Source organism: Diachasmimorpha longicaudata, chromosome 18, assembly GCF_034640455.1.
Source record: "Diachasmimorpha longicaudata isolate KC_UGA_2023 chromosome 18, iyDiaLong2, whole genome shotgun sequence".
Lineage (NCBI taxonomy): Eukaryota > Metazoa > Arthropoda > Insecta > Hymenoptera > Braconidae > Diachasmimorpha > Diachasmimorpha longicaudata.
Genome location: NC_087242.1, coordinates 3,432,759 through 3,455,207, shown reverse-complemented (window position 1 = coordinate 3,455,207; position 22,449 = coordinate 3,432,759). Strand labels below are relative to the sequence as shown.

At 38.5% G+C, this 22,449-nt stretch overlaps 1 protein-coding gene across 3 annotated transcripts in view; it reads right to left on the bottom strand.

Annotated features, from left to right (window-relative positions):
* Nucleotides 1–243: 243 nt before the first annotated feature.
* Nucleotides 244–22,449, bottom strand: part of LOC135171074 (solute carrier organic anion transporter family member 74D) — a 39,564-nt gene continuing 17,358 nt past the window's right edge. For all 3 annotated transcript variants that reach the window (XM_064137377.1, XM_064137376.1, XM_064137375.1), the window contains exons 2-12: nucleotides 11,650–12,017; nucleotides 11,181–11,536; nucleotides 10,133–10,359; nucleotides 9,772–9,912; nucleotides 9,021–9,143; nucleotides 6,413–6,577; nucleotides 6,087–6,282; nucleotides 5,853–6,003; nucleotides 4,286–4,526; nucleotides 4,071–4,199; nucleotides 244–3,842 (exon numbers count right to left, since the gene is read on the bottom strand). In XM_064137377.1, coding sequence (XP_063993447.1) covers nucleotides 3,661–3,842; nucleotides 4,071–4,199; nucleotides 4,286–4,526; nucleotides 5,853–6,003; nucleotides 6,087–6,282; nucleotides 6,413–6,577; nucleotides 9,021–9,143; nucleotides 9,772–9,912; nucleotides 10,133–10,359; nucleotides 11,181–11,536; nucleotides 11,650–11,976 — 2,238 coding nt within the window. In that variant the 5' untranslated portion in view covers nucleotides 11,977–12,017 and the 3' untranslated portion in view covers nucleotides 244–3,660. The remainder of the gene's footprint in view (nucleotides 3,843–4,070; nucleotides 4,200–4,285; nucleotides 4,527–5,852; nucleotides 6,004–6,086; nucleotides 6,283–6,412; nucleotides 6,578–9,020; nucleotides 9,144–9,771; nucleotides 9,913–10,132; nucleotides 10,360–11,180; nucleotides 11,537–11,649; nucleotides 12,018–22,449) is intronic.

Genomic DNA, 22,449 nt, shown 5'->3' with positions numbered 1-22,449 from the left:
TTTAATGGAACGGACAAATTGAATGAAAAAAACCACAAATTTGCTTCAGAAAATAGTTTATGAATAATTAGTCCATACCATTGAGAGTCAAAAGTTTAAAATTACAATTTTTCTTTGTTATTTTGTTTAAGTCTAAAGAAGGTAAGAGGATGTGTATTTTTTACAATCGAGTAACAAATGCTTGAGAAAAAAAAAATTATCAAAAAGTGTATAATAATTATGGCACTTGCCGTTTTCTTTAAATCTATTATAAACAAATTTTCATTATTCATAATAATTACAAACAATAATGACAATATAATTACAAAATATGTAGGTTCATTCATTGCATTATATATTCTCCTGAATCAGTCTTAACCCTGGGATTAGCAAACGTTCGTTTAAATGTCGCAATTAAATTTTTTTTCATATACTTATCGTCGGAAACAGTCCACTACTCGAGACATTTGACAATCCTTGGGCTAATTAAAAATATTTAGAACGTGTTCTGTATGTATTTGTGTGGCTTTTTCGCATTTTGAAGGTACATTAGTGATGCGACGAGTCGCGAGAAAAAAAAAATTAACGAATTCTACTGTATAAATCACTGAACCGGAAATTAATCGAATAATTGGGGACAAAACCCCTGTGGAAAGATTCACATATGTCATCGTATTTACAGCCTTGATACAACAAAATAAAATTGAGGGAACAAAATCTATCTTACAAATTATTCTCACAGAGATCTCATTTAAAAATTCAGACAATTCAATTTCAATTTCCTATAGTAATAATGAATCTTGGGAAAAATAGTTTTAAAAAGGTTTAAAATCGTTATAGGATAATGTCTCTTATCGTTTGACAGAATAAAAATCGTGATGTTCCTCAATTTTTTGATAATATCAACGGTTAATCGAAGTTATATTAGTAATAAATCGATTTCTTTATCGTCTTTTGTTACGAAGATATAATTAATATTTCATTGACAATGATTCTCATATATTTACTTCGTTCATTCAATAGTTTATTAATAATTAACATTCATTCGTTTTGTATGCGCAATATATATTATTCAGGGACTAGCAATTATCGTTCACTTACGTACTATAATTCCGGTAAATTACGTGAAATCGACGATAAAATTCGTACGACTGAATTCGTCATATCTCCTCCAATCGTTTTACCCTAAGTTTACAATTTTTTTAAATTTAATTATCTCCATTAAAATCCATTTTATCGATAAATTGGTTTACTAAAATATATATAATATAGTATCATCGTGGTATTATCTGTGATTCGTCGGATGTATTTTATTTGTAATTCAATGATTTATATTTTTCACTTCTTAAATCTTCGTTCTATCTAGTAATTGGAAATTGAATAATGTACTTTTTATTTCTCGGAACTGTGGAACCTTAAATTCGACGATTAAGAGTAGCGATAACGATTGAATAAATGCACCAAAAATGCATGAAATTCTGTGAATCCGTTACATTTATCTGTTTTTTTAATCTCGATAATATTTATTTCACTTAAGTCTGAATTTTTCCATCGAAATTTACCATCGAGATTGAGGCTGTGGCAGTGTCGGAATAATTGAACAGAGGTGTACAGTCTTTATTATTGGTAATTTCTCATTGCGCTGGTGAAACGGTATTTATTTCTGAACTCAAGAGCTTGTGGATTTTTTTCTAATGGAGAATTTTCAAAATTGTTCAATTTTTTTCTGTACCGAATAGTTTCAACACAATTTACCCCGGCCCCCACATTTAAAAAACAAGAACTAGACAGTTAAACATCCATCGGAAGGTTTTTCTGGTTAAAATATATCGGTTCCGCAGTCGCCTACACCACGTGAGAGATTTATTAAATTTTCCATTGAGTTTGGTAAAAGTTATTGTACTTCTCTATTTACAAGTGCGGAAATAATATGTTATATAATATATATGCATTCAATATATCTTTCTACGATTACTATTTATGAGCAGCCCAGCTATACAACTTACACCACTCTAATGATCACAATTGGATGAATTATCTTGTTGACAAAAATAATCATCGATTCGCCTCAGACAAACAACAACAACAGCAACAACAACTTAAGGAAGGAGATGGCGATATTAGACCGATGTGATGTGTTCTTCATTAAAGTTAAAATGTTTTTATGTATTTATTTACCCCTAAAAATTGATGATTTTTTCAATATTAAGTCGCGAGTAAATATATTCAGAATAAAATTTTGAGTTATGATTTTGCCCATTTCAGTGAAAATTAAAAATTCCAGTCTATCTCGTTCTCGAGATTAAACGGAATCGAATGTTTATTTAATTAGAAAAATACGATTTTCAGTGAAAATGATTGTTTCAAATTTTTATCCATCTCGTCTAGTAATTTCATTATCATGCTGAAAAGACTACTATCTCTAGTATCTTTGATTTATCGATTCTAATGCCCAAAACGTATTTTCTCTTCATATTTTTCATCGTTAAAATAATCTTGAGTTACCATTTCATTCTTGAATTTTTCAAACTTCCTTAAAATCCTGGACACGACAGTGCCGCATGTAAACAGTATCATATTAAAATACTCTTAGACATTTGTTTGTATTCCACTTTCTTCTGATCTATTTATCCTTTGTTATTAACTATTACTTCATTTTTCATTAATTTTCTTTTTTTTTTCGTCAAATCGTCTAAAAATATGTTGAATGTATCTCGTCCTCCGCGCTCTCGTCAATCTTACACTCACGTCATTCATCAAATCACGATTAATCTTACTCTAACGTGCATTTGCCATCGTCATCCTAATATATAATTTTCCTCTTCAATAAACCCGTAGGGTATAACCACTCTGTGTTCAGTGAAATGGACGGCGATACCGTGAATGAGGAAATAAACATTTGTGTGAAATTATTCAATATCTTTTGAGCTACTTGCCCCTGAGGAATCTCGAACTTCAAACTCAACAAGCGGCAAGTTATCTGTACAACTACGTGAGTCTACGTGGATTCATTGAATTTTAATCTATTGACAAATTAATGTAAATCAACGAGTCACGGCACACCGATTTATCTCGCTCTGTGGGTAGCACCGTTGCATTTAGGCAAAAACAAAAATTATTCTCTCGATTGTTTTCATTCCCCATGGACATTAGAAACTGAGGATGTTTACAAATTCTTCAAAAATCGAGTGAACTAAAAAAATTCAGAAGCAACTGTAAGCTACCTCTGCACATTTTTTTACCACCTCACTGCAGTTCTCGTTCGATTAAAAATCAGTCTAAACATCCTCAATCACTCATTTTGTTTGCCTTCAGTAAAATAAAAATACCCAATGAGTGAATTTAAAAGCAACATCAAATCCCACCTTTTCTCCGCTCGATGAAATAAAAATCCGCTTGTGTTTTCACATAATTAGCCAACTACACACTCACTATGACAACTCTTACTCCTAGAATTACTCCCTAAAAATTCACTGTAATAGCGCAGTTGAATAGTCGATGTGGTATTCCTTATTCTCCCGAGTGAGAAATTTCTCTTCAGATTACCCCACTGTCGAACGATTTGGCTGACTGCCTCCTCAAATCGACGATTTAAATACGAATCGAGCTTCTGCACATTTGCCCATAACTTTTCATGGAAAAATAATGATATATTTTCTTGCCTTTTTTTTATTACGTCACTCAAAATGAATTTCGTCTGTAGTCGGTCACAACTGCTTGGACGTCCTGTGATTTCAGGGTTGTCATTTCTTCTGCGGAGCCGTCATCACCCGTTTGGTCGTCGACGAAATTTATACTTCCTGCTTTGTACCACACAACAACGTCAACGATGAATGCTAAGAGGAGAATACCACCGGTCGTACCTAAAAATAAAAACCAAAATCATTCAAACATGAGATTAAACAATTATATTAAAATGAAATCAAATGTGAGATCTGATGAGCAGAAATTGTGATTAAAAATCAAGAAAATTAATTATAAATCCAAGGAATCTCTCCCCACTTTTCCCTCAAATTCCTGGTAGCCAAAAGAAGGAGGCAGGGAAAGGTAAACGCGAATGATTGCAGAGGTGATTTTCTAGGAGATCTTACCATGGAAGAACATCCTGAATATGTTTGAGTCGTAAAGCCAGCAGGCTCCCCGCTCCCCGCAAGCGTATTCCCAAACCAAACAGGCTGAATCCACAACAGCACCATAAACTATCGGGCAAGGTACATTTCCTATTTCAAAAACACACCAAGATAATTATTTTATTGTCCATCAACTGTGCGATTATACCTCCAACACTTAAATTTGATCGACTTACCGAATAATCCAATGGCAAATTGTATGAGACCCAAGGCCATGGCCTTGTCCCTGGGATCCACACACCTGAGTATCAGTAACATTGAACCCACTTCACTCGTCGAATGGATGAAAACAAATACTGAGAAGAGAATCATGTAAACCCAGATGTTACTGCATTCTAACTCACAGTATCCAATCTTGGCTGTGCTCAGTAGCTCTGGGAATGTTTCGTTCTGGCCAATGCATTGACAATTTGAAAACTGAAATGGGAGAATAAAAAAAAATTAGTTGAATTCCTTTGGATCATCAATGCAGCAAATTATTCGTAATTTCATAAACTTCATTGTTTTTTATTTCATGAGGGGAAATGAGAGTATCTCAAAATTTTTTATTCAATTCCTTATTCACTTATTCAATATTTTTAAATTATATTGTTGACCATCTTCGTATCATAGCTTCGAAAAATTTTTGTTCTCCCTTATTTTATAATAATTACCGGCATCTCGATACTTAAAAATAATCAGAAAGAACCATCGCGTGAATGATGACGAAAGCGTTCAACGGATTTAGTCGGCACATGGTGACTTCATAATATGTTAACGCACTCATACCGGAGAGTTAATAAAACGAATGAGGGAACGAGATTTTGAAATTAATAGTTCAAAACAAAACCATATCTACTTTACATGTCACGCGATACATTTGTGTACATAACCGTGAAAATATTGGCCATGTGCTATTGAGGTTCCCAGAATGAGGTCATTAAAACCAATTCGAGACCTTCAAAGCACTGATAACAACCGTCGCTCTAATATATTAATCATGGATTTGAATCTCTAACAATCGTTGAGGCATTTGGACAAAAAAAAAGATCTGAAATTATCCAGGATAAAAAATCAGAAAGGGTGGATGGATAATGCAAAACGGAACGGTGCGAAATTCAGACGAATTTCTATTCCTCCAAAATTTGAGCTCAAACATAATAAGTCGAGAATAAGGGAGTGGGGGGCAACGTGTATTGCGCTGTAGACCAGTGATTTAAGATTCATAAATTGATGCCCGAGAAGTCCAACGACGTAAAAAGAACGAGAACAAGATGACATGATCCAAGATCAACATCCGAGTGAGTTGTAAGCACTTTCTGTCAAATATCATGAAATGCGATGAAGATAGCGTAATTTATATAATAGCTTTTTTATAGCCCTTGAGATAATCTAGAAATGAAGTTTTTATCAAAATTCTCTTATCTCAGTTAGATTACAAGATATTATCCAAAAACTACAAAGTGGACTGTTGTCACTAGACTTACCCCGGAATTATTTTTTTACAATGAAGATAGGAAAATTCGTATAATTAACTTTTTATAGTTCTTGAACTTCTCAACGAAAAAGGTCCTCGTGTATTTTTTTTTATCTCGACTACGCAATACCGTAAACACAAGATGAAACAAATCATCAAATTGCTGAAAAAAAAAAATTGTCTAGACTTCGCTGTCTATTATATTTTTTTCACCGTTCCATTGTGCCCCAGACTCTTTGTGATAAATTTCAATGTCAATTCTTAAGTTTCGTTTGATGAAAAATTACCGAAGAAACTTTGCCATCAGTCACAGTGTAGTTGGAACAGCCAGCGTGACAGGCCGAAAAGTAGGTTTTTCTATCCGCACCGCAAATTGGACTGAATTTATAAAGATCACAGTCACAGCTGGTGTCGCACGTTGGTTCAAAGCCAGGAATCCTTTGAAAAATAAATTGAAAAAAATTCAGTACTTTTACTTTTAACTTCACTATCATTACTCATTTACGTTGATTATATCTTACCCATCTGTGTTCGTTGTGAGCCCAGCGAAATCGTCCATCGGACAACCGATGAACATGAGAATGCCCATTCCTACAGCATAAACAACAGCAGTGAAAGCTATCCAAGCGGCTACAAATCGTGCATTTGGTTTTGCTCGTAGAATGAATACTCCACTGATTATAATGCCCAGGCCCATTACCAGGATTCCTCCCACACCTGATGAAATTGTTTTTTTTTATTACACGAGTCAAAAGAGCCGGAAAAATTGAAGGACATCATTTTAATTATTTTCATATAAAAAAATCGTGGGATAGGCCACCTACTATTTACAAAATGATAAGAATACCTGAGATCATATTTGCGTGATGAGCTGGAAGTCGAAACTGAGTCTCCAAGTATTTTGGTAAGAACGTATAGAGTCCAGCAATAGGTAATATGTGAAGAACACTGCTGGCAGTCCTGAACATGAGTATGTCATTCTTCAAAAGTCTCTTCACCGCCTTTGGAAAATCTAAAAATTGAAGGAATAATTTTTTTCTCGATGGCAATTAATTAAATGGGAAATTTCAGTTTTTTTTCTAACATGCAGACTCATGTCCATCATCATTCACCCCTGAAATACTCTCCTCGTCTAATGATTTGTAGAAGTCCGAGGAATGAAGTAGTGGTTTTCAAGCGAAAATCTTCGTACCCCGAGGTACTAAAATCCCCCTGAAATCTCACGTTTACGCCGCCTTATACACGAGGTACTTCATTCTCATTGGGTTCTAGGCTTTAACACAAAAGGCCTCGGTGAGATTTGCGTTGGGATTCACGCGGTTGCCAGATCACGAGGATAAAAATTTCTTCATATCCACGATCTTTTAATCTCAGAATAATTTACATATACCAGTTTCACAAATGAATTATCCCACTCACGTGGAAAAAAAAATGTGAATTCAAATCCCAAGTAAAAACATTAAATTAGCCTCCTCCACCTTTGAAATTAGTGATGATTCGTTGAATTATCAGACACAGTTTCGAGGCTATGGAATCTAATTTTTTTTCCACTGCCTAATTTTCCTCGAAGGTCACTTGAAATTCCATGAAACGTAATGATGCGATAATCGAAAATGGGATGTGTATATGGTGGTTGCCAAGACTGTAGCGATAAGCAATCAGACGAACAAATCAAATTTTACTTTCATAAGTTTGGAAATTAATGATAAATATCTCAACTATTGGACACAACTAAAAAGCTGGGCGACTGTAATTGTTTTGATTGTCTAATCGTCATATAAAGTCACTTGACCCCCTATTCCATGTAATTGTACGATATCTGGAAGAGGAACTTTGCTGTCCAATAAAAAAAATCTATTACTCCCCAATCTAGGAAGTAAGTGATAAATTCTTGATGTATCAGACCCCTCACAGCCTGTGAAAATTATTTCGACACCCGAATTTTCCCGGAAAGTCGATTAAAATCCCATGAAACATAATTACGTGGTATTTTAAAAAGGGATATACATGTGTAGACCTTGTGAGGTCTGTGTCCATGGCTAATCGAAAAGCAATAAAAATACAATTTTCCAATTTCTAAAATTAGTGATAACTTCCTTATGTGTCAGACAACATCAAGGTTGTAGGATCAAAGTTTTTCCCACTTCAAATTTGAATTCACCATTAGCATTTCCACCCCATCAGCGCTGCTGTCCTTCCCTACCATAAACATTTACCCTTCTTTCGGTTATTGATTAATTTCTGGCCTGTTAATTCGGTCATTCCCACATCTGCGGGAATTTCGTGCCCGACGATTGATTGGGGTATGGACAACAGTCCTCCCCTTCTGTTTACTTCCGCCCACCCCTCAGGTCCTCCACAACCCCATTCAGAATTAAATTCCAATCGTTTCCAAAAATTACCCAAATATCCACGAATTTACCCACCAAATTTCTCGTGATTCCAGCTGTCCCTAAGTCCGATTTAAACGTCTAAAATTAATTCTCCCTTCCTCTCACCCAATCGTCCATACAATTTATTTTCATGCCCCCCTGTGGCTGAACCAAAAGAAGATGAAGAAATGGGAATTCCAGTGTTGAGTCGTGGCAACCCCGCATAGACCCATAGACCACGATCAAGGCAGGACCCGAGTAAGGTGAACAAGGATAAAGAGGAGAAGGAGATAAGCCAGGAAATATTGCCTCCGATGTATCGAATGAAAGCGAAAGGTACCCTACCCTCTTCCACCCCCTCCTCTTGACCAGAAAGAAAATGGTAAAAAAATCCACGAAAAGGGAAAGTAACTGGAGATTCCATCGATCATTTGAATCACTCGGATAAAACTATAACCACAATAAAGGTGTATTGGCAGACAGCTGACATCGTGATAGGTCCCTCCCACTCCTTTCACCCTCTCACCACCTCTCTCCCCCCCCCCCTCTGGCATTTGCTTTTCTAACACACGTGGCCTCAGGGTCCATGATACGACCGTGAACTTGCTTCCACCGTTCGCGACTCGGTCAGTCATTATTATTGACTCACACAGCCTAAGAAAGTGGCCAACACGTACATTGACACGACCAAGGACACCTCTAACACTCGTGTATTCTCATGTTTACAGTGGTTAGCCGAAGTGATCCTCATGGCGATCACTCAAGATGAGCAGCCGGATTTTAATGCTCAATTTCATTTAATTTTTTCAAGGCGACAAATGCGAATTGCGTTGACATTCCGTTGTTATAAAAAATAATTGCATTTTACGGTACGTTTATATTGTTATTTAACAGTCGCACCACTGGGGACAGTGGTCGCCTAGGACCTCGTTAGCAGGTGATCACGAATACAATTTTCAAGTGATCGGTGGTCCACTTAGTGGAGTCTCTTCAGCGAGGCAAAGGTTTCGTATCTTCAACGAAATCCTGGTGGAAAGACTCGCAATGTCGTACATTATAAGGAAATGAATGACGTCCACTCACCTCTGAGACTCGGCTTCTTCGAATCTTCTATCTTGGGTGGAGATCGACTGGCTGGCAATCGACTGGGGAACGCGAACATGGCAATGCTGACCAGCATGAGCATCGCAGCTATCAAAACTAAACCTGTGTGATTGATAAAAAGAGTTGATAAAAATCGTTTATCGTGTCGTAGACCTCACTGTCGAGGCCTTTCAAGAGAGCAAATCGATGTGCATTAATTTCCGCAAATACAGGATATCAGGGAAATGTCGTATATAATTATTTAATAATAATTTCCTAATTCTCAAACTCTTCAATTCTCAATTTTTCATTTTATACCTCAAATAGTTTGTCAACTAAGTGCTGACGTCATCCCGTATTTACATAATTGTGTCAATTTTTTTAAACGGATAATAAAGATGGTGGTTCTTGCGAATGTGAGTCCTTTCGGACGTTACTACCTCCTTAATTCAAATTAATTGTCTAGGCTTGAGTACCTTGACGTATTCATGGGATTTTTGCGACATCATCGTCAGCAGTGACGAGACGATATCTATGGCGTAAATTTAATTATCCTGTCGACAGAGTTGCATGACACTTTTTTTTGTGAAGGAGATGAAGAAATTTCTCGAAATTTTTTACTGAATTGCAGATTGATAAAAAAAAGATAAATAATGGTTGGAGAAGCTGTCCATGTAGAATCTTGGGTATTGACAATTTTTTTCCGCCATCTTTCCAGATAAAACAAGATTATTTTCCTTTCAGAACTTACCAAGCCACCATGCACCAACCCATCTCGGATCGGTGGGTGTGATCTGTGGTTCAGCAGCAAGATCAACATAGAGCATCGTGCACAGTGATCCAAGGATAAATCCAAGTGCAGGACCGAGAATCCTTACTCCTATTGTAATCGCTGAAATGCAAAATATTTTGTTGCACAAATCAAGGGAACTGGGGGGGGTAAAGTGAGACGGTGAAACCCGTTTTTTTTCGGGCTTCCTTCGATGCTTAGCAAAGCCATTAAAGACACGATGAGAAGAGAAAAAATATATATAAATGGTTGGAGAAGAAAAAAAAAAATGTACACCAAGAGCTTGGGAATGCCAGAGGGACGGTTATTTACGCCGACTCACCGAAATACAAAGGACTCTCTCGGGATGCAACGTTGTCGTCTATGTATGGTATACCAAGTGTGTAGACCGCAGTTTGTCCCATACCAACTCCCAACAGGGAGACAAAAAATATTGTCAGTACCACTGCTGTTATCTTACTCTGGATTAGCTGATCATCCAGGAATTCACCCTCACAGTATGTTGCTACGTCCGTGGGTGAGTGTGGAGAACTTGTTGCGCCAATTGTTCTGTAAAATTAATCTGATTACGGTGATAGATCTGGGGATTTTTATGATTTTTTTGTATGAGAAAAATGTGGCATAGTTTATCGAGCTAGTCAATGTCCCAGCACATCGTATGGTATTTAACGATATCTTGACGCATCGTAAATAAAAATAGTCTCACTAGAGCTTATTTTACTGATTAGTGAATTTGGAAAAATTTTAATTTTCTCGTCTCCCAATTTTTGAAGAAAATTCTGAACATCAGACGTTGACTCACTTGATACGAAATACAATTTAATCAAATATCTCAAGTCTTTGAATCGTGAATTCCACGTGTCAGATGGGGAAATTTGGAAGGAGATAATGCGAGGTCTGTTACAGCTGAATAAACTGCAAACGAAAAATTCCATGTAAATTTTTATCTCAAATCACTTATGGAAATACGATGGGTAAATATTAGACTCTTCGACGAAAGAGGACTAAATTTTGAATTCTTTCATCGAAACCAAAAATTTTTACCGTATCTCCATAATCCTATTAATCGTATCAAAAATCGTTACCCCATTATTCATTTATCAATTTAGCACGTCTTTGTGCAAATAAACTATCGAATGCGGGTCCCCGTATGACCTTGTGAAGAAAAATCTAGAAACCACGACATCATGAAGTGAGAAAAAAAAAATCTAGTAAAACGTGAGAATTATTTTTTGATCCAAAATGAAAACTCAGGGCTCATCAGCAGTTCCAATGGAACAATGTCCTGGTGACACAAAATATATAAATCTATATTCCGTTGAATCGGCGATATTTTTATCTCTGTATAAAAAATAACGACAAAAACATACCCGTTGAATTTGCATAAATTTGCTGGAATGGGATCGGTGAAGTTGGGTCCACCTCCTTGACCATCTGGACCAACATCGCTGAACTGTTTCTCATTCTGTTTTATCAGTTGCTCACCGTAGATGAAATGAGGCATAGAGCAGGTCAAGGAGCTGGCAGCGAAGAGTAGCATGCCCCAGGCAATCCACTTGGGCCTATGGCCCTGGCCACCGTAGTATGTCAGAAGAAGTGACGAACCAATTTGTCCAATTTCAGTTGCTGACATTATGATTCCGGTTGTTTTCGATTGAATTTGAAAAAGTTTCTCAATCGTCGTTATCACCGAGACGAAGTATGTGTAATACATTCCTTGAAGCACCTGATAAATAAACAAATATACCAGACGTATAGAAATCAGTGGAATCAGGCCCAAAAGTAGAAACGAATGACGTTGTCTCGTATAAAAATATTTAATCAGTCTAGAGGACTCACCCAAGTCAGACAGAATGTCACCAAAAACGCCTGTTTAGTTGCAAACAATTGCAGCCAGTTGGGTCTGCAGGGGCCCCACCCACAGGAAATATCAGCCTCATCGAATTCCGTTTGGAGACTATTCGACTTCTCATCACCATTGGCCATGAGTTTTCCATTCTCCACTGGAGTTATCTCAAGAACTTTACCATTGGGTAAAGTTATCGTTCCATTGTTATTGTGCTTGTTGCAATGCACATCACCAATACCATTGGCCAATTTCTCCGTCGGACTCGTTATCACATGGACGGTGCCATCAGCAAGAATCTGCATATTCTCACCCGCCATTTTTCCACCTTTCCACTGACTCAAACACAACAAAAATCAGCCTGCAATTAAAAATAATGTGTTAATTACCCTGAAACAGTGGGATAAACTCTCATCAAGTGAGACACATGAATGAAAGTATCAATAGAATTTCTCTCACTCTATAAACGAGTGAAAATGAGTCTGTTAGACAGTTACAATCGAAAGCTCTTTCGAGAGTGAAACCACATCCACCTACTGTCCTCGGTCGTTGGACAATAGAACTGAAATTGTTGTGTTGGACTGAGTGAGCATCGTTTAGCATTAGACACTGTGTCTGAATATCCTAACATACACAAATGCAGGTCTTTAAGCATCCAGACACCAGAGGTATCCAATAAGGCCCCTCTTACCCCGCCCCCCCCCCCCCCCCCCGTCAATGGTGTAGGAGACTTGGTCTAGGTCGCCTTTCACTGTCCCACTGACGGAGAGTAACAACCACTAATACCATGTGTAAATCCAAAGCATTTTGCCAACACTGTGTGTGACCTGGCCTCATGTCTCTCAATGCCAACGTGGACTACTACGAACGACTCGATTTATCTCGATTTCAACTGATAGGGCCCTAGTGAATTCACACGCAATCACCTTCACTTTAGTGCGGTTTACGAGTAAGAGAATGGGAATATGGAGCGAGTGATGGTTATTATTTTTTTAATTCTTTGGATTTTTGGAAAATGGAGAAATGAAGGGACGGACTGAGGAAAAGTCGCTGAATGTTCCCTGCAAGTGCGTAATTGTTCCATAATTTTTATTGTTTTGATTGCAGATTATGGGACAGTCACGTAATTTTTAAATAATTTTTTCCTCCACGGATTCAAAAATTTATCTGGAGTCGCACGAGATACACCTGGACACGACTAGATACCCAGTGGCGGATGGAAAGTTCAACTCCAATAGGATTCTCAGTTTTTTTTTTGCTCACTGAGAACCGACTGGGATGCGAAGGTCAGCGTGACAAGCCTCTTTATTGTCCCTCACCCCCTGTCCATTGAAACGAGACTGTTCATGTTTGATTACATGGGGCATTAAAAAACAGAATGATTGTAATAATTCAACCAGATTGGTTACAACTCAACCCGCAAATGGAAAGGCTAATATTGCCATTATAAATACCACACTAATTTATATTATGACAAATATAATTTATGTGTGGTATTCGTGCGCCAACATTTGAAATCCGTTTGTACTATCTAACATTTGTCGTATCACATATTAACAACGGGGACAAGGCGGACTTCCACTCCCCATTGGCGACATGAACTCAGGCATATACTTGGATTTTATTGGCTATCTAAATTGATACTAATTCATTGCTGCTAATGACAGTTTCAAGCTGGCTAATACTTGATGGTTATCCGGTGGAGGAGAGAGAATATTGAATTATACCGACATTCTAACACAGCCAATTTGTCGAAGGGAAAAATGATTTGTATCGTAATTTCTTCTACATCATCAATTATGCTATTAATTATGCACTTATGACGATGATTGGTTTGATCGTCAATTTTTCCTTCGTCTATTTACCGCTTTAGCGGTTTTACGACTGACGACCTGGGCGGAAACAAAATTTTGGGGTAAAATCAGACCTCCAGGGGGTGAAATGAGGGACGAAGTTTAGTTTTATCACAAAAATTACCCCCTCAAGTCCAACTTTTCCAACAAAACTTGACCCAAAAAGCGATTAATTGTCATTTCACCCCACGTTTCACTCTCCAAAGGTCTAATTATTCTCCAAAATTTTTCCGTAATGGAAATCGTTTCTGTCACGACTGAAATTTTCTTTCGTAATATTTCGGAAAAATTACGGAACTCGCAGTTCGCTCGTCAATTACGATTTTTCCGAAATTACAGAAAAAATATGAAATTTCTATTCAATATTTCTCTCTGTGTGCGCCGGTGTAATAATAACTAATCCATCACTGACTCACTCCATCAATTCACTGATAAATAATTAATTCATGAATAACGCGAATTATTCTTTTTTTTTTTTCTAAAAATGAAAAACCCCTTTCGGAGTCTTCGCCGCAGATTATTTTTCCTCGAAAAGCTGGTGCATGTGTTGTACCGCAAGCACACTCGCTAGATGTAATAACAGATTATTGATACTCTGGAAGGGGTACGAGGAACCCACCGCAAATTACGTACAATCGTACCGTCCTATCGTCATCATCGTTTTTCGGGAAAATAACACGTTGCGCCGCAGACGCAACAATATAATACACATCTATAGATATCCGGATAATATCTATACTCGTATTACCCTGGTATCCCAGATTATCGGGAGCCCGGTAACGAGTGCATTGGCCATGGAATAATCGAGCCTCTAGTCCCGCACCGTCTCCACCGCCCGGAAATTCCCCAGCGGTAATTTCCCCTCTCATTTTCTCATTTTTTTCTGTCACACTCTCGGATCAAAATTCCGCTAATACTGTCCATGTCGGCCCAACGTTGGCGCAACATTGGCGCACTTAAAACCAAAAAAAAACCGTCACGAATGTCCTGCTGTCGATTACAAAATTAATCCATCATCATTCATTCGTTTAAAACTCCAGCACTGAACTCTGATACCGCTCCCAATAAAAATCGAAGCCCACACAGAATAATCGAAACTTCCACTTCACGATTATTGCGCAAGGAAAAGATTCACCGAGGAAATGTAATAGTTTAAACGTCGAGGTTATTTCTCATCTCTCTCCCCGTTGACCTGGTGACCTCTTGATGCAGTCGACCCCGTCGACAATTTGCGCAAGATCGATACACAGGGTCCGATGGCATCGAATAATTCAATGCATGGAAGGGTAACTGATCTCAATATTGCGGTTAAAAATATATCGTTAAAAATTATTGGAAAAAAACCTAAAAAAAATTAATATCAATTCACTTCTGTACCAGACCCTCTAAAATTCCGGGAAATAAATTGTGGATGAAAAACACGACCTCTAGAGGATCAGACGTGACGACCGCTCATTTTGTAGGTCAAACTTCTCCGAATTCACCCAAAAAAAAATCAGCAAAAATTTATCCCCAGTATTTTCCCCCGTTTCACATGATTTTTCCTATTGCAATATTTTCCACCGCAAAATTACCAGTGGACATGAATCTCTGACACGGGCATTAGTTCGACAATGAACGATTTCCATTCAAGTGACTGCCAAGGAAAAAAAATCCTCTCCAAGAACAAGAAAACGGGGGAAAAAAAAATTGGGTGAGAATGACGTTGAACGTGCATAGTTCAAAGATAGAAGACGTCGTCTCTTTCACATGCTTTTTACAAGCGTGTGTCTAAACTCAAAGGAGTATGTGAATTGAATACACCGACAATGTGCGATGGATCACATGAACTCGAATTCACAAGTTGAGACCAAACGAGAGTGAGTGCGGGCGCTTCTACAGTTCCCCACGTACATATGTACGTAAGCAACCATTGAGACCTGACCTACTTCAAGGCGCGCTTGCTTGCTACGTCTCTCTCTCTCTCTCTCTCCTTTGCCCCCCATTTTGCCCCTCTAGGCCCCTCGAACCACTTGACTCAGTGTGCGAGTTGGTGTTTGTGCATGTGCATTGAGTTTTCGTGCTCTGTGAACGGCTAATGCTGTGCGAGAGCCGAGAACGAAGGCTATGACCCCCCCTCTCCATCATCCCCCCCCCCCGGGGGGGAACCCTAGGCACTGGCCATTGCCATTTTACTCGATACTTCTTGTTGATGATGATGACGGGAAAAAAAAAAATAAAGTTCGCGGATGATGTGACACCGTGACGATGAGAATTTATTGGAGAATGAGTGGAATATGTGGGACAAGATTATTTTTACTGGGGAATTTATGAGAAATTGAAGTTTAAGGGGATTTTTTATTCCGAGGAATTGGGGACAACTTCAATCTGATTGGTATTTTTTATTAGGGCGGGAGTACGGGGATAGAATGAAGGGGTGAGATAATGCGTTTGAGGGATGAAATCGGGAGAATAAAAGGGAAATTATGGGGAAAAATTGAAATAAATCAGAAATTCCAGAATAAAAATAAATGAAATTACCAAAATTGAAGGGATCGATTGGATTAATATAATTGTCTTAAAATTGGGTGGAACATGTCGCAGATGAGAAAACAGCGAAATGAAAAAATTCGTCAGAATGTCAAATTTATATTCGCAAATTTATTGTATTTTTTTTCTTCTCAACTCGTTTCCTGAATTTGTGCTTAGATATATGATGAAAGCTTCTGCTTGTGCAGTGGCTCCAGAAATAATCTCTGGTCGCTCGAGGGCATCTATAAATTCACCTTGAAACGAGCGCCAGCTTTCTTCCCTTTCTCGCCTCTCGTCTCCTCCTTCTCAGCTCCATTGTACAGAATAGAATAAAAATCGCATTAGTTAGATGAGAACTCAGGGAGATGCAGAGCTTGGAAAAGCGCTGAATCGATTGGCGACCGTCGCACAATACATCGTAATCAAAGTGCAAATAAAAAATGAACGAGATTTCGATGGGGCAGCGACGAGACTAAAGAGTTAATTGAACTAATTCCTAAAACGTTTAATTGACTTCCCCAATTAATTCAGTCTCCAAGGCCTCCACCATCTTCATCATCATCGAGAATCGTTTGGGGTCACCAGAGATCCTCCGGAGATGTTTCGACGATTCCCTCGTCGAAAGATCTCCAGCAGAAGAAAATTTACCGCATGAAAAACTCCAACAAGTCCAACACGACAATCAGAACTCAACGATAAATAAAATTACCTCAACTTGTTCGATCATCGAAATAAAAAATTTTCGAAACTCCTGAAATTCCTCTCGGATACGTCTGTCCCTATGTATCTGCGCGTGAATCGATTCAGTAAATGTTTGCGCAGTGACGTCAGACAGCACCGGGTTCTGTTCGCGTATATAACCACAGGGGAGATATGAAAAAATGTGAGTGAGAGAGACAAAATTTTTATGATAAAGTTTTGTGCACCGAGACCAATTTGATAATACCTCGACAAGGCAGTTGTCCTTGTCCGCAGTATCTCGGTCGATGCTTTTATAAATGAACTCAAGACGCACCATTCACCGATAACAGAGTTATTACCTAGTACAATCAAAATGTCAGCAAAAATTGGGAAACGCTTTCGCTGTAGTGATAAAATTAAATAAACAAGTGTAGAAAAAAAAAAGTCCAGCAAGAGAGTTGTCGAAAGACTAAATCACAACGTACACTGAATCAAAGAATTAAATTGTAAAAATAATTGATAAGTTCGAACGTCACTTTCTATAATTCAAGTGAAAAAAAAAAATTTGAAAAATCCGAAATTGATTTTGGATCGCAATAACAAATGAAAACTTTATTCGGTGAAGATGCCGCGGGAATCTTCGGACTAATGTACTATTTACAGAATATAATATATCTTTATGTATTATGTAATACATAAAGATAAATTTATCATTTCTAAATCGAAGATAAAATATTTCAATCAACCACCAACCGACGAATTCCCTTTGAAAAATATTAACCTGCGAATATTTAACCGAAATGTTTATTGAATTCGAATACCTGGTTTGACCACTCCATAACGAATTTAATCACCAAAAAAAAAAACCACTGACGAGTTCAAAGGATTTTTAATAAAAATATAATATTCATGATATCGCGTGCCCATTGACCTATATCAATGCACTCAAAATAAACCAGTAAAACTCGTCTGTTCTCGCAATTTCTGCAAAATACTCGTTGTTTTCATTTTAAAAACATCCCACCCTACCACTGCATTGATACAGAAAGTGCTTTGAGTGCACCAGTGAAAAGATGATACAGAACAAAACATAACAAAAACGAGTGACAACGCACTGTGTGAAGAGCACGAGGTGTGTACAAAACCAACGTGTCATTTTCATGTACATACGATATATGTATATTGCACAGAGATCGCATTTTCTGTTTATATGTGCCATAGTGCCCACACCTGTCAAAGCTGCTCTGGCTACGGTATGTGGGTTCTTATTATGCTGCACTGGAGACCGGAATAGGTTTCACGTACATATACACCATACCGTAAACGTGTGAGATTGAATTTAACGTGTTTCTATTAACCCAATTTCAAGTAGATTTGTCGATGAAAATGGGAGAAGTGGCGAGGCAATGAGAGAGATAATATTAGAATTAGCTGTTAGAAAATTATCATTAATATTTCAACTGAGAATAATTTTTAATTGAGATAAAATTGTGCCCTCGTCTCTCTTCTTTTCGAATAAAAGGGAGGAATCAATTCTCGGAAGACTCAGAATAGGAAACAGAATATTCTCAGGGTCTCACTCCCACCCTCCCCCAGCCCTCCCAAATTTTCCTGTCAAAATAAAACCCAATTTTTTTCAAAGACCAAAAAATAATTCAGCGCAAGGTATTCGAAACGACAGAAGTCGTTTACCTCTTGTGTTAGAGTTATTTGGCCCCCCTCGGTTGCACACTCAAACAGATAATCACGTATACCAAATACACGAGAGAGAGCACCGGGGATAACCAAAAAAAGACGGAGAAAAGGAACGAGAGATTGAAAAAAAAAAAAAAATCCAACGAAAGAGAAAAGATATCAGCGTCACGCGTTTATAAAACACATCCGTCTTTCTCTTCTTTGGCATGAGTATATAGTCAAGCACTTCTTGTTAAAAAAAAAAAAGGTGGAGCAGCCAAAAAGAAGATGAAATGTACAAAGTATGGCGACGCTATAACAACCGAAAGAGCGCGGGGGAGGGAGGTGGGACGGGGGGTGAACCGGGGAGGGCATGCGTGCAGCATACGTAAACGGTTCCTCCGGCTAAAACTGCCGGACACGCTTTTCAAGGTGGATCGATCATCGGCTTTTGCCATTTCTTCGTTGTACGTCTTTTCGTGCGATTCAGTTGCGCACAGTTTTCAGTCACAACTCGTTTATTCAGGGGAAGAATGACGAGATGAATAACTCAAGAAGATGTTCGCAGAAGAAAAAATATCTCGATTCCATTTAAAGTAGATATTCAATTAAAAAAAATCCACATTAAAGGGGATTAGAAAATATGAAGATAATAATATTTGAAAGACAATATTTTATTTTTTTTTGATGACATTCTGACATTGACAGGGACACAAAATTTTCAACTCTCGAAACCTTGACCATGAGCTCGGTCCTCGTCACTTGGTGTCAACGATTGCGAGCCGTCAACATAAAACCACAACAAACAGTGAACATCGGGAAATGTGAACAGATGTTCTAGCGACGAACCGCGACCACTGACAACGACAATCGCCGTCAACATATTTTCATGCCCTGTGTTGATCCAGGGTATCTCGGACAAGGGCTCGACACTTGAGATTGAGGGCGAAGGGTGCCAGCTGTGTTTTGATAAAGATAAAGTGTAAAATGTGTCAAAGGTCGGATGAAAAATTTTATTCCAGTGAAAATGTCGGTGGGATGATGCGCGGGCGCACCAGAGGCTAAAATCCACGCGTACCAGGGGCCCCGTGCACCATCCGTAAGCGTAAATAGCACTCGACCCCGACTACTCCGGGTGGAGTCATCGTCCCGCGAGGTCGGGTGGATCGATAAGGTAAAAAAGAAAGATTCCAACGACCGCCCCACTTTTCTCCCACGCGAGAATAACTCAAACGACAGTCTTATGGTGTGCAATAAAATGATACGTCATTTACTTCAGCGAGAGGAAAATACTTTGCTCCAGCGCCAGTTTAATTCGTTAAAAATTATTGTCATTAAATCTGGGAGCAATTAATGACAGTAATTATATACTTGACATATAGCGTGGGGTATAATACGGTTGAGAGAAATTTTGAGGAAAAATTTCTATGAACATCTCTGAGAAATGTCCATTGGGAACGAAATTTTAGCCAAAAAATTACGAGGGTTAATTTTACCCTCGTTCCTACAGAAAAATTACCCTCGAACGTCTACTTTTGACCTAAAAATCGGTTAATTGTCATCTCATCCCACAGTTCGCCCCCCAGACCCCTAATTTTTATCCAAATTTTTTTTCCCTGCAGCAGACTCCTCGGAAGATCTTTCGTCCCGACACCAGATCCTCAGCAGCGAAGAATCTTCCTGCCCGAGGATCTACACAGGAAGAATGACTACAGACTCGAAGATGTCAGGGGATTGTCAGGCGCTAAAAATTTCAGAAATTTGTCAAAAAAAAATTGACTTAAATTTTGTACAGCGTGCAGAGGTCACGCTGGCGATACTATTCTATCAAATCGTGTAGATGCGTCGACGAACTAGTGCAGTCGTTATTCCCCTGACGGAGGAGTACTTTCATTGGTGTTATACAACTGGCGGATCGAGCGACCGACCGCTGAAAGGAGAAATGGGAACAACGCAGTGGCGCTCAGTTGAGAATACGATTGGCGATGTTTCGATGAGTTGATGACAAGATTTTTTTTAGCAACATTGTTGACAGACTATGGGGATCAGCAGTCTAGACAGCGGGTCATTCGAGTGTCACGCTTAGATTAAGTGAATGGGAGACAACATTCGTTCCCTATTTTTCAAAAAAAAAAAATAATAATTTTGCACAAATGCCAATATATACCAACAATATTTTCTTAAATAGTTTCCCAAAAATTCCTGTACCACTGACTAAAATATCTCGACTGTTTAAAAAAATTAAAAATTATCTAGAAGAGTTAATGTTTGTCATTATACCGATCCTCGTCCCTCCCTTCCCCCCTCAAGCTCTAATTATCATCTTAAATTTCCTTTCCTCCAGATAAAGTAAAAAACCATTGAAATGGAAAACAATTTGAGAGTGAAACTTAATGGTTCACCCGGTACGTTAGCACCGAGAGGGAATCGCCAGCTCGTTCAGAGGATCGCGCACGCCGGTTTTTCAGGGTAGCTCTTGTGTATGTTTATGTGTGTGCCTTGCGACCAAGGCTCGGCCAAGAAGAAGGGGTGGAGAGGCACATTGCCATCTCGGCCGAACGGAGAAAGTAGAAAAGTGTATCGTGTTCGCTTTTCGAGGCTTCGCCTTCGTCTGGCTCGCGCTCACTGGGCCGATGGAGGAGGACAAATGGGCGCGCGAGTACTCGAGTTTTCGCATTTCTCGGTCGCGATGATCAAACGTACCACATACCCTGGGATAACTTGGTGTCCACTGGTGCTCCATTTAGAAGATGACCGCACCAATGATATGTTACCAATATCCTTGTTGATATTTCCAGTGCTGTTACATCGTAGGGCATAACGAGTGGCCGACATTCGCCCGGGGATGGCCCAACACTGGGCCAGCATCGGCCGATTGTCGGTCAATTCTCATTAACGAGAGTTTGGGGAATATCTGGGGTCCTCAAAGATGCCACTTTCATTAGCTAATTTTTCACATTTGTTTACCAGCCGTCATTTGATAGGGATAAAAATAACAATCGATAGCGACATTCCGGGAAATTTATAAATAAATCATCTCGTTTAGTGGAGCAGATAACTCGGTATTAAAAAAAAAAATAGTGACAAAAAATCACCACTCACTGGATATGATTTAATGTGTGTATGTAATGAAGGTGAAAAGGGGAACTTCAACTGTTAGAATGTGTCAGTGTATGAAGTCTGGGTTGTGCACAGGCCGTCTCGGAATGATTGCAAGGTCAGGGAGAGACGCCGGGACCTTGAACTCGAATTTCACCAGTCCAAAAAGGCATCCGCTTTGATAATGTTTTTATCAGACATTGCAGACTTATTTGATACTGAGTGTTATTCAAGCACTTGTAATGAAATAATATCCGTGTCTTATCCACCTAAATTACTGAATTATTGTGTCTCCGGTGAGAAATTAACATTGTCGGTTTTATTCTTATCGTCATCGGCCCCGGCGACGGAAAAGATTTTTTTTTGGAGAAGAATTTGCAACGATCAGTTGGGGGTTGATTGTAAAATAATAAATTTCGTAGTTTCAGGTGTCTCGGATCACTGTCACTGATCACCTTCAGGTACTTTTGACAGGAGGAGATAGAACTTGTCAACATCAAGGGATTTTTTTTTTTGGCAGGAGAATTGGCAGTCCCCAACGATCAGTTGGTGGTTGATTCTAATTCTAATTGCGATCGTCTTCATGTACTTTTGACAGGGGGAGATGGAATTTCTCAAAATCAAGTGATTTTTTACGGTACATTTGAGACACTTTTTTTCGCTCTCTCTCTCTCTCACTCTCTCAATTCAAGTTCAAGAGTGATTCACACTGATGACTTCCATAGGAGGCTCGCTTGTACTCGTGGCCTGTCATTTTCATCGCATGAGTTTTAACTCAAAGAGGAATATAAATAACCCCGCGCCAGACCATTGCCAGGCGTAATTAACTTTCCATTTCATTTTTTCATTTTTTACAAAGTTAAATTGCTTCATTATTAACATCAGCTTCATCGGGATTATTAATTAATAATCTGACATTTTTTTTTGCTGACCTCAAAATTGCGTAAAGTGTCGATTAATTTTTTATGATCAAAG